This window comes from Belonocnema kinseyi, chromosome 6 (genome assembly GCF_010883055.1).
Source record: "Belonocnema kinseyi isolate 2016_QV_RU_SX_M_011 chromosome 6, B_treatae_v1, whole genome shotgun sequence".
In the NCBI taxonomy this organism is placed as follows: domain Eukaryota; kingdom Metazoa; phylum Arthropoda; class Insecta; order Hymenoptera; family Cynipidae; genus Belonocnema; species Belonocnema kinseyi.
Genome location: NC_046662.1, coordinates 52634360 through 52647182, shown reverse-complemented (window position 1 = coordinate 52647182; position 12823 = coordinate 52634360). Strand labels below are relative to the sequence as shown.

The 12823-nt window shown below is 33.0% G+C and overlaps 2 protein-coding genes across 2 annotated transcripts in view; one reads left to right on the top strand and one right to left on the bottom strand.

Annotated features, from left to right (window-relative positions):
- Positions 1-2117: 2117 nt before the first annotated feature.
- LOC117175390 (neprilysin-2-like) lies at positions 2118-10814 on the top strand. Its single transcript, XM_033365099.1, has 8 exons — positions 2118-2187; positions 4909-5154; positions 5234-5445; positions 5526-5702; positions 6798-7226; positions 7980-8280; positions 8968-9221; positions 10458-10814. Exons 1-8 carry the CDS (start codon positions 2118-2120, stop codon positions 10812-10814), a joined length of 2046 nt encoding a protein of 681 aa, XP_033220990.1.
- A 20-nt stretch (positions 10815-10834) lies between these two features.
- Positions 10835-12823, bottom strand: part of LOC117175389 (neprilysin-2-like) — a 16016-nt gene continuing 14027 nt past the window's right edge. The window contains exon 6 of the mRNA XM_033365098.1: positions 10835-10903. Coding sequence (XP_033220989.1) covers positions 10835-10903 — 69 coding nt within the window. The remainder of the gene's footprint in view (positions 10904-12823) is intronic.

Below are 12823 nucleotides of genomic sequence, written 5' to 3'. Positions count from 1 at the left end.
TTCTATACAAAGCAGCGGAGGAGGCTGCTGGAACAGTCGGATTTGACTTCAGTTTTAGGGGTAAGCAAAATGCATAAAATGTAATCTATCTCGAGTAGCCCGGATTAAGAAAGCACAAGAGAAAAACTTTCGTGAACAGCTCCTCGATAAGAGGATGCACGGTATCTTCCACAGAAATGTGAAGGATCAGTCAATGTCTTGTGAGCTAACGTTTGCTTTCGTTAAATCGCCCGGATTGAAGTCTGGTACAAAGGGTTTTATTTTTGCATGCCAAGTCGGTGTCATTTCCACCTTAACATACCGTCGCCACATCTTGAGCCAAGACGTTCCCGATGATAGCTGCAGGGCGTGCCATGCACACCCCGAGCATTTAGCTCACATACTATCTAGTTGTCCAACACACGTGGGAACAACCTACATTCAAAGGCACAATGCGGCACTAAGAGTGCTTTATTACCATCTCTGTCACTCCTACGGCATTCACCTTAATATCGCTCCTCTTAATGCTCCTAGGGAAATTGAGTCAATTGCCGAGTATAAGAAGTGCCGCATATACTGGAACTTTATATTCTCGACAATTGTTTCTGTTGCTCACTCGAGGCCTGACATGGTTCTTCTTGACTTCGAGAAGCGAACTATGTTCGTTATCAAATTTTCGGCACCAGCTGACAAAAACATCATAGCCAAGGAGAATGAAAAGAAAGAAAGTTATCGAGACCTTATAACGGAGTTGCAACGATTGTACCCGGAATATTCTGTTAAACTGATCGTCCTTACCATCGGCGCTCTTAGAGGTGCCAAGCTTTCACTTGCTAATAGCCTAAAAAGCACCCCTGCGTGTCAACAATATTCTAGAACACTTGCGGGAAAAATGCAGAAGACGGTTGTCCTTGGGTCACTCCGTGTTCTTAGGGTACACGAGGCTTTTGCTGGATCGTGGTATTGATTCCTTTACAGACTGTAACCACCTATCTCACGGTTGTGAGTCGTGGTTGTGGCTGAAATTTTACCGCGATTTCGCTGGAAGCAAGTGCAATTTTTCAGATTAGCACCCGCTCCCGGCGAAATCCTGCGGTTGTCCTTATGACAAATTTTTAATTATATATAATTACCGAACACTCAACTCCTTATTTTTTAATGAATAAGAAGAAGATAAATATCCTATAAATTGAGCTAATTTAGAATGCCAAAGCTCTAGAAAAATGTTTTTTTCTCAAGAAAAATGTCGGGTGCTTCAATTCCATTCTACAGCCTGCTGGGTGAATTTTGTACTTCTTCAGTTACTGAAGTTACTTTTTGATCGTTACTGAAAAAAGAGTAGGAATTTCAAAATTTTTTAAATGTTAAAAGAACGTAATCTTTGAATATGACGTTTGCAGGTATTTTTATCAATAAAAATATATTCGTAAAAGTGGTTTAAGAAAGATAAAACTGTATGGTTATGGGTTTGAAAATAGTTCTGTTTACCATTACAAATTTTTCAGTAAGTCTAACCCGTTTCCAGCCTGTCAAGGGGTAATATTAAAAAAAATTTCCACAACTGTTCGTAGTAAAATTTCCGCAAAAATAGCCAAAGTATATACATTTATTCAAAGCATTTCACCTTACTTTATTTCGCTTAAAAAGAATTCCCTTAACCTATGCTGTCAAAGAAATTGTTCTCTAATTTAAATTAATTTTTGAGTGAATGTAGCAAAGTAATTGTTTCATATTAAAAGATTTATGTTAGAGAAACAGTTTTTATCATGAATATAGGGCTGAAAAAAATAACTCATATCAAATAGACTTTATTTTGACCTCGTAGCAATGCACAACATGTTAGAATAAAAAATCTATTTTTTATGATTTTTAGTTGTCTTTTTTTAAATGTCACTCCACTATTCAAGTATCACTGTTGACAAATGTATTAACTACAATGTGACATGACGAAAGTAAATCATTCACCTACTTATTCTGATTTCTCATGATTATATATAAAGAGTAGGTAGCAAAATACTTAACGTTAGACGATAATTGCAATTTGAAGGAGACTGTAAATTTCTGAGAACATGATAAGATTACGAATTCTAATTTTTGTTTTTCTCTTTTGTATTTTGCGCAAATGCGAAACAAGGCAAATGAAGAAAGGCACAAGTGCGAAACAAGAGAACAGCAACGTGTGCCAAACTCTTCAATGTAAAAATGCTGGTACGTATATTTATTCATAAATCTAAAATTTTTAAATCGTTAAACTACTCAGATCGTTGCCAAAAGGTTGCATATTTTTTACTTAAGGTTATGTGACGAGTGGGTCACGCGACCAGATTCCTACCTTACCGCCACCTTTCTTATTTCCCAACTTATTTTCACAATGAGCGCCGCATCGAGTGTAAAATTTGAAATAATAAATAAGAAGCACTAAGAAACGTAGGTCTGGGCTTAAACTGTTATAATTATAAAAAGGCAAAAAAAACTATTTACAACAAAAAACTTTTTTTATAATTATACAAATATACGACCTGAACCACCATTCTTAGTGCTTCTTGTTTAGTATCCCAAACTTTCAACTTGATGTGACGTTTCGTGTGAATATGAGTTGGGAAATAAAAAAATTTGCGGTAAGGTAGGAATCTGGTCACGTGACCCACTCATCACATGGCCTTAAGTATTGAAATATTACGAAATCTGTATGTCAAAATGAAGAAGATACATGTACTCAATTTTATTTGAGACGCCATAAGCATGTCTCAATGTTGAAATTTCCGACTACGATTTTCATTCAGAATTGAAAGTCTATCGATCCATTGGGATCCAACCGTTTTTTAAAGGTGCTGAAAATATTTGAAATATTTTAACCTTTTTCAATTGCCTGCACAAATAGTATTAGGATTTGCGAGGAAAAAATTTATTTCTGCGACTTCTTCCTCCCTTTTTATTTAATATTGTACAAAATTACGTTTCGGAATCGGACCAATTTCATTATCAGATTATCTTATTTCATTTCGCAGAATTTCTGGACAAAAATTGAAAAATTTTAAGATGGTAAAAATTAAAATTATAATGATGACGGGGCGTTATGAGGTTGCCGGATAAAAATTACCTTTCAACATTCATTGTCATTGTTAGGAAGACTGATGATTGTTTAAACATTTACTTATTGCTTAAACAGAAAGTTATTATTGACTTGTTACTTTTGCTTTAAAAGAGGTGGAAAAATTTAGTTTTTATGTTTAGTTAGTTTTGCTACTGATTATTAAATATATACGTCACTCAAATACTAGTACCTTAATTTATCCTAAATTCTTATTTCTTATCGTATTATTTAAATAATTTACGAAAGATTCATTGTACATTTAGTTTAGGCATGATTCAAGATTCAATCATGTTTGATCGAACTTCATTAAATTAAAAAAGTCGACCAATATCAAGCTTTTAGGGGACAAAATTTAAATGTAATTTTCATGGAATGAAGTCTTACTAAAAAAATGAACTTCTCGTGGTCAATAGAAAACATTTTTTAAGCTATGACAAATCACTGCATTAATTGCAGGAAAAAAAATTAAAAATATTTGTTTTTGAAAAAAAAAAATTTCAAGAAACAAAATTTATGTAAGCAAATGAGAACTCATTATAAAATGAGCTGCTTGTATCTGAATGTCGGACATACTTAATAATGAGCGGCAAATCTAACTATATTGAAAAAACTAGAGTCTTTTACCTCATTTTAAGCAAAAGATACAATAAAATAATAATTAATTGTTTAAAAAATTAGTAAGTACCTGAAACAAAGATCATTCTTTTTGAAAATAATAAATCATTTGAGAAATTTGGTCCAAGAAATTACGGAATTAACGGAATACGCTTCATTTGTGGAATTCACAGAATTCGGGGAATTCATGTAACGCTCGAAATTCGCAGAATTTATGTGATTTGCAGGATTCACGCAATTAAACGAATTCACTTAATTCAAGGAATTTACGGAATGTTTGAGATTTATGGCATTCGCGAAATATATGGAATCGCAGAAATTCAATGAATTCATGGGATTCACCCGGGATTCACAGAATTCATGAAATTTGACAAATTCGCGGAACTCAAGGAATTAAGGGAATTTGAAAAATAAAAGGAATTAAAGGAACTTTCAGAATTCATGATAATAAAGGAATTCACTGAATTCCGAGAATTCATGTAATCGAAGGAATTCAAGGAATTTATGCAATTTCAGAAATTCGTGGGTGTCTATGGATTCCATATATTCCGTGAATCCCGTGATTTTGTTGAATTTCACTAATTCATTGAATTCCTTAAATTCCGTGAATTCCTGGTTTTCTTAAATTCCGTAAATTGCATGAGTTGCAAGAATTCATTGAAATCGTGCAATCCCGTGACTTTCTTGAATTCTGTAAAGTGCGTAACTTCTTTGAATTCCGTGAATTCCATAAATTCCTAAATTTCTATAAATTCTTTGAATCTCGTGAATTCCTTGTATTCCGGACATTCCGTGTATTTCTTGTATTCCGGGAATCATGTGAATTCCGGACGACCAGGATTTATAAGAATTCTGTGAATTCCGTAAATTCTGAGAATTTCTTAAATTTCATGAATTTCTTGAATTATATAAATGCGCGCGTTATGTAAGATAAATTAATAAAGTTTTGGCTTCTTTATAAAATTTATTTTTTTGTTGTCAGGAATAGGTCGTCTAAGAAATGAGTTGCATTTTTTTTAAATTTTACAGTCGAATTTTTATCAATTCTTTCAACATCACCCCGTGCTCTCGGACCTATGAAATTATCATGAAGGTTTCAATGGAATGTTCAAGAAATAATTTTTTTCACTAATTTCCATTTGTTTAAACAAGTATTATTCGTTTCAGAAATTTCTTTTTTTTCTAAAACTGAATTTTTAAATTAAAAACTTATTTTGTAGCTAACACAATCCGGGAGAGCATCGATCCCGAGGTATCGCCGTGCGATAACTTTTATAAATTTGCCTGTGGAAATTTTTTAAAAACTACACACGTTTCAAAAGATAAAATGAGTGTCGACAGTTATAGCCCCCTTCATCCTAAAATTGTGAATCAACTAAAAAGCAGCATTGAAGAACCAGTCCAAACCAATGAACCAAGATTTATCACACTATTAAAAAACTTCTACAATGCTTGCCTGAAAATGAGTGAGCACATTTTAAAATTCTAAACTTTATTGAACAGACATTTTTCGTTTAAAATACTAATTCCTAATTTTATGTATAGAAGTGACTGAAAAAAATGCTCGTCATACATTAATAGAAAAATTAAAAAATATGGGTGGCTGGCCTCTGCTTGAAGGAGACTCGTGGAAAGCGCAAAAATTTGATTGGGAACAGGCATCTTGCAGCATGGTGAATGAGGGGCTTCTAACTGATAGCTTATTTGCCTTCGATATAGTCACAGATTTTAAAGATAGTACGAAAAATGTTTTGGATGTAGGTAGTTACTATCAGAGCAAAAAATACTTATTTAAATCAAATTTAATATTTTATTTTAAAAAATATACTTTTTTTAGATCGACCAACCAATGATTCGTTTTGATCGCGATGCTTTAGTAAAAGGGTTCAGTGACAAGTCCGTAAAAGACTACTTTCGTAATATGGTTGAAACGGCAGTAAAATATGGTGCAAATAAAGCAAAAGCAGAAAATGAATTAAGGGATGTCCTCGACTTCGAAATAGAGCTCACCACTGTAAGTATTATTTAAATTATGATAGACCTCCCAGTAGGCACAAAATTTGGCGACGTCTTTACGACATCGTTGCGACATCTTTACGACAACTTTACGACATACTATGTCTATGCCGTTTAGCTATCCTTAGGATGTCGTAAAGACATCATCAGACCATGCGACTTATTTACGATATCGTGAAGACATCTTAACGACATGGACGTACAGTGTCGTAAAGTTATCGTAAAGATGTCGTAACGATGTCGTGAAGACGTCGCCAAACTTTGTGCCTATTGCTACGAAAAATGGGATTTGCAAATTTCTTTACAGAAAAATTGTCATCTACTAGATTCGCAGTCAGTTTTTAAAGCTTCGCTTAAGAAAATGTCAAAAATTTTACACAAGTTCAAATTATAATATTTCTGCATCCTCATTGTCACTATGTATTACAAATATAAACTTTAAAGTCTATATTATGTCACGGAAAAATAGTATTGAATAAAAAATCTATCGGTATGATCCGGGACGATAGAATATTTGCTTTATGCACGACAATTACTGTCGTTCCATGAAAGTTGACTTGCCTGAAGAAAATCAGGGTTTTTTATCCATTACGAGATAAAAGAATTTCGATCAAATCCTCCGAGACCATCTTAGATTTGAATCGTGTCGTGTTTGTTTGTTTTTGAAAATAATTATCTTTTGGCATTAAATAGCTTTTTCGAAAAATAATTCCTCAAGTAGCCCAGTAGGCACGAAATTTGGCGACGTCTTTACGACATCGTTACGACAACTTTACGATATCCTATGTCCATGTCGTTAAGGTGTCTTTACGATATCGCAAATAAGTCGTATGATCTGACGATGTCCTTACGATATCGTAAAGACACCGAAACGACATGGACATAGGATGTCGTAAAGTTGTCATAAAGATGTCGTAACGATGTCTTAAAGACGTCGCCAAATTTTGTGCCCACTGGGTGGCCTTAAGGGAGAAAAATTATGAGAAGTTCCTAATTCCGTTATAAAATATTAAAATATTGTACTAAATATTTAGAGCGGGAAAATTTTCCAGGAGTCAATAATCAATTTTTTTAAAATTTTCTAAAACCCTAGATCACCCTGAGAGAAGAAGAAAGACATAATCAAACTGCTCTCGAAAACCTAATGACAGTAAAAAACCTCACAACAACATACCCGTTTGTTCACTGGAAGAAATACTTCAACACAATTCTCAAATCGGCTTTCGTAATTGGTGATGAGGAAGTAATAAAAGTGAGCGTGCCTACTTTTTTCGCAAAACTAGGACCACTGTTGAAAAAAACTCCCAAAAAGGTGCTGGCTAATTACCTCGTTTGGCAAGTACTTGAAGGTCAAATTCAAGGCTCATTCTCTAAGGAAGAATGCCTTAGTATGGCATCTGAATATCTATCTGTGAATTCTGGGGCTATATATGTCAGGAAATATTTCACACCAAAATCGAAGAAAAGTGCAGAAGTATTGGCAGTCAGTATTAAACAGCAATTCATTAAAATGCTAAAAAAGGTGAGATTTTTAAATTAAATTCGTCAATATTAGGATTTGCTCCAAGCACATTTTTTAATTTCCTAATAAATTTATATTTTCTTTAATTTCTCCTACTGAATCAAGAAAAGTTCGTATTATCTAGATTTAAGGTCACAATTGATGAGTGTTAAGAGAAATATTTTTTCTTGATTTGTTTTCATACTGAAGCATGGAACTCTATGAGATTCTTGCATTTTTTCTGAGACATTATAAAATTGTTTATCAAAACATTATCAATTATTCTTTTCTGACTTTTAGTGAGAAGGTGAAAAAAATATAGTTTTTTTAATTCTCTTACAATATGTCGACCATTATTTTCATCTAGTTATTTTCTTTTTAATAAGCGAGATTGTTTAAAGATATTTGAAAAACGAAAATTTTCTTTACCTTTTATATAAAAAGTCGGAATAGAATGATTATCAATAGTTTATATGGGGTGAGAATTATTTCTTGACCATTTCCTATGTAAGGACTCAAATTTAATTTTCAAAAAGTTTAAGCTTTCACAATATAAATCCCATTTTAAGTTTAAAAGTCGATATCGAAGTAAATTTCATAAAAAAAACTTTCCAATTCGTTTTTAAACCACCCTAGTATAAAATAGTATAGAATTTAAGGGAAAGCAAATAAAAAATTCCCTAGTATTTTTTTAGATATTTTTTTAGATATTTTGATTTTTTTGATATTTTAAATTTATTTCTTTGTGTTTTTTACTTGATGTATTTGTTTGAGGTCGACTGGATGGACGAAAAAACAAGGACGAGTGCTTTGGCTAAACTTAAATCTATGAAAAACGTCATTGGATATCCTGCTGAAATTCTTAATGACAAGACTGTAGACGAATATTTCAAGAAATTAGAAATAACTCCGAATGATTTAGTTCAAGCAAACGCAAACCTGGACAGTTTTTTGACAGACCATTCTTTCAGTAATCTGAGGAAGACTATAGAAAAATCAGATTGGCCATGGGTATCCTGCGCTCGAACTACAATTGATATACGCACAGATTATGATGAACATTTAAACCGTCTTTGTAGGTCTATTTTATGGATAGATTTTCGCAAATCTCTAAAATAGCTTTGTTCCAAGATTTCTCGAATTTCAAAATCACTTTGCGAGACTTAATTCTATGTCAAATTTTCTATCGAAGAGTTAAAGTTCAAGTGCAAAATTCCTGAAAATTTGGAATTTTATGTTCGTCTTCCCTATTATAATAATTAATTTCGCCCAAAGCCAAATTATTTTATTTGTGCCTTATTGAATACAGGATTTGATAATCTTTCAAAAAATTTTAAAATTACAGTTTTATCCATTTTTTGAATGTCCATATCATCTTTTAAAGACAAGGCTACCCAGCGGGCACAAAATTTTGCGACGTCTTTACGACATTGTTACGACCACTTTACTACATCCTATGTCCATGTCGTTTCGGTGTCTTTGCAATATCGTAAAGATATCGGCATATCATACAACTCATTTATGATATCGTAAAGACACCTTAACGACATGGACATAGGATGTCGTAAAGTTGTCGTAAATATGTCGTAACGATGTCGTAAAGACGTCGTCCAATTTTGTGCCCAATGGCTAATTGTAAATAGGACAACCGGCTAGGGGGCCGTCAGTATCCATCGAAAGGGTTTAATTTTTGCAATCCATAACATTTGTTTATTTATTTTTATATATATATATATATATAATATGAATTTCTATTTGATAGATGTCCCTGCCGGAATTCTACAAGACATTTTCTTTTATCCGGATAGACCTCAGTATCTGAACTATGGTGGAGTAGGTGCGTTTGTGATTGGAAATAAACTCACTACTGCTTTTGATAACAAAGGTAGACAATATGATCAAAATGGAAACCTTAGGGATTGGTGGTCACCAGGAACAACAACAAAATTTCTTCAGAAAGCTGCTTGCATTACTCAGCAGTACAAAAAATATACAGTAAAAGATGGCAGCATGAACGTATGTATATTTTGTAGGATTCTTTAAAAAAATTATTTTCATACCTTTACTTTAAACTGGCACTTCCAGCACTCAATTTTATACATTGCTATTAATTCTTTTTTGATTTGTCATTTTACAATTGTACAGATATGTTCTGACACACGATTGGGTATAGGATAAAATTCAATCAGATACAAAAAATTAATTTGTAACAAAATAAATGCAGAAAAAAAACTTTTTAAACCAAAGAGGTCAATCTCAAAAATGTGAATTTAAAAAAAAACTTAAACCCTCTACCAAATAGTTAAATCTTGAAACAAAAAGATGAATATTCAATCCGAAAATTTTATATTTTAACCAAAAAGTGCAATTTATTCCAAAAAAGTAAATCACCATAAACATATATTAATTTTAAACCAAACATTTCAATTTGAACAAAAAGCGAGAATTTTGAACATTAATATTCGACCAAATTGTTGAATCCTTAATCAAACCAGATTAATTAAGAATCAACCACTTGTATTTTCAATCGAAAAGGGTACATTTCTAACCATGAAGACTAATTTTATGTAAAAAATACTAATTTTTGACGAAATATTAGAAAAGGACAATTTGAAATAAATATTAAATTTTTTAACAATCGAAACTTCTTCTCCAAAAATATAATAGTTAAATTTTTAGTTTGAAAAATCAATTCTCACAAAAATTAACGACATAACGGTTAAACATTTCTCCCTAAAATATGATATTTTACCAAATAACATCATTTTCTACCACAAAGAGTTTGCTAAAAATGGAATAATTAAATTTTTATGCAAGGAGATAAATCCAAAACAATGCTTTTTTATCAAAGTAGTTCATCTTTTAACCAAGTGCCTGATTTGCTTACCAAAGATATGAGTTTTTAACACGATTGTTGCATTTTTTTAAAATAGTAAAATTATAAACCAAATACTAGAATTTCTAATGAAAAAATATGAATGATTTATTCAAGCAAAGAAATAAAAAAGCCTAAGTTTCTTAAAAAACAGAAAAAAAAATTTCTTTTAAATTAAAAATCAGTCCTCAATTTCCAAGATTTCATCATTTTCTATCATTTTTTCAAGTGGTAGTTGAGATATAATTTTAAATGCTTTTCAATTTGAACTTGCAGCTAATAAGCCTAATTATGCTATATAATCACAAAATGCCGTACTTTTTATAAGAAAATTAAGATTGAAATGATCACAAAAAGAAATATTTGTCACTTTTCAGTCAAGTGGTACCAAAGTGGACAGGAAAAACATTGCAGACAATGGAGGGGTAAAAATGGCCTACTTAGCCTATCAAGATTGGGTAAAACGTAACGGACCTGAACCCACATTGCCTGGATTAAAATATTCCCAATCACAACTTTTTTGGATTCAAGCAGCTATGACGCAATGTGCGAAATATACCCCAGAGTATCTGAAAGACTTCATTACTAATCCCCAGGGATTGATCGATGACTTATCAACTCCATCAGAATTCAGGGTCACAGGTGTATTTGCTAATATGCCAGAATTTGCAACAGACTTTAGTTGTAAAGCTGGCACAAAAATGAATCCAGTTAAAAAGTGTTTTTTATGGTGAAATAGGAAAACTGTAAAATGCTAAAACCGTATTGCCAAAATTAAGTCCGTTGTACTATACACGGGTTTTACAGCCATTTTCCTTGTGTACTATGAATAATAAATATTTCAGGTGAATACTGGTACTGTTATTTAATGAACTTGGGCGCAGCCGCTACACAGTAATACAAGAATCTGGATTTCAGTAGAAAAAGGCGGTTGACATTCAGATGTATGAGGTGTGTTCAAAAAGCAAGGTGACTTTTCAATTTTCGTGGGCTACGTAGATTCAAGTTTAAAATTTTTTATTTTGTTGTGTTGGTACACTCGTCACGATCATATGTTCACAGTTTTGACTATATAGCTCATGTTGTTTTTCTGGCAGAGGCGTAAAAGGGTAGAAGGGTTTGGTGTGCTCGGCGATTTTCTTCTTTCGAAAAAAATGGAGCAAAGAATTTGCATTAAATTTTGTGTGAAAAATGGAACCCAGTGCTCTAAAGCTCTTGAAATGTTGACAGATGCATACGGTGAGTCTACTCTGAGTAAGAAAAATGTGTATAAGTGATACAAGCTGTTCCAAGAAGGCCGAAAGGATGTCGAAGACGAACCTCGCTCTGGACGTCCCAGCACTTCAACAACAGATGAAAACGTTTAAACAGTGGAAGAAATGGTGTTGAAAAATCGCCCAATTACCATCAGAGAAGTTGCTGAAGATGTTGGGATATTGGTTGGCTCATGCCATGCTATCTTTTCGCACGTTTTGGGCATGAGACGTGAGTCAGCGAAATTTATTGTAAAACTGCTTAATTTTGATCAAAAGATCCATCGCATGACCGTCGCTCAGGAGATGTTGAATGAAGTCAATAATGATCCTGATTTCCTCAAAGGGGTTATAACTGGCAATGAATCGTGGGTATATGCTTATGACGTCAAAACTAAAACCCAATCGCCTCAGTGGAAGCATCCTGAGTCTCCAAGGCCGAAAAAAGCACGTCAAGTTCGGTCAAATGTGAAGGTTTTGCTCACTGTCTTCTTTGATTACCGTGGCGTGGTGCATCAGGAATTCTTACCACAAGGTCGTACGGTAAATAATAAGTATTACCTTCAAGTTAAGCGCCGTTTGCGAAAGGCGATACGCAAAAAAGTCCGGAACTATGGAAAAACAATTCATGGCTTTTGAATCACGATAATGCACCTGCTCATTCATCGTTGCTTGTGAAAGATTTTCTGACCAAACACAGCACCACAGTCATGCTTCAGCCTTCATATTAACCGCATTTGGCCCCCAGTGACTCTTTTATTTTCCCAAATCTGAAGAGACCCATGAAAAGATTTTCAACGATTTAGGAGATAGAAACTGCATCGCTGGAAGAACTCAAGGCTATACCACAAAATGATTATCAGAAGTGCTATGATGATTGTAGAAAGCGTTGGCACACGTGTATTATATCTGAGGGGGATTACTTTGAAGGGGCCCATATAAATATTGAGGAATGAATTAATATTTTTTGAGAAAACCATAAAGTCACCTTATTTTTTGAACACACATGACTTCAAGTAACGCGCTTGGTTCAAAGTCAACTGCTTCATGTACGTAAAATGTACTTTATAGGTTAATTTAAGACAGAACGATTTTTGACTTTCCGTCAACTCGTGGTGTGAAATGAAACTTATACGTTAATTCAAGTCAGCTGATTGTTGAAAGTCATAAAATTTGTGCGCTATCGTTCAGTTATTAGGAACATGAAATTAATACAAAATTAAAAATTGAATGATTAAAAGAAATATATTTTTTTAATGCGAGCATTGAATAAATAATTCATTTATGACTAATAAATCAAGTTGTTTTATCCTCCAAGTCGATGAGATTAGTAGAAGGAAAAAATAACTTGATGACAGTAAACAAGACACTTATATCCCTTTCAAGTTACTGCAGGTACAGAACGTGAATCTTCAATAAAGGATTATAATATATAGATATAAAGGATTGAAGATTCACGTTCTGTACCTGCGGTAGCTTGAAAGGGATAT

Excerpts from the sequence above, each read along its gene's own strand:
- LOC117175390 (XM_033365099.1), top strand. The coding sequence starts at position 2,118 with ATGAAGAAAGGCACAAGTGCGAAACAAGAGAACAGCAACGTGTGCCAA. Across the intron at positions 5,446-5,525 it reads GTACGAAAAATGTTTTGGAT|ATCGACCAACCAATGATTCG; the intron begins GTAGGTAGTTAC and ends TACTTTTTTTAG. Across the intron at positions 9,222-10,457 it reads TAAAAGATGGCAGCATGAAC|TCAAGTGGTACCAAAGTGGA; the intron begins GTATGTATATTT and ends GTCACTTTTCAG.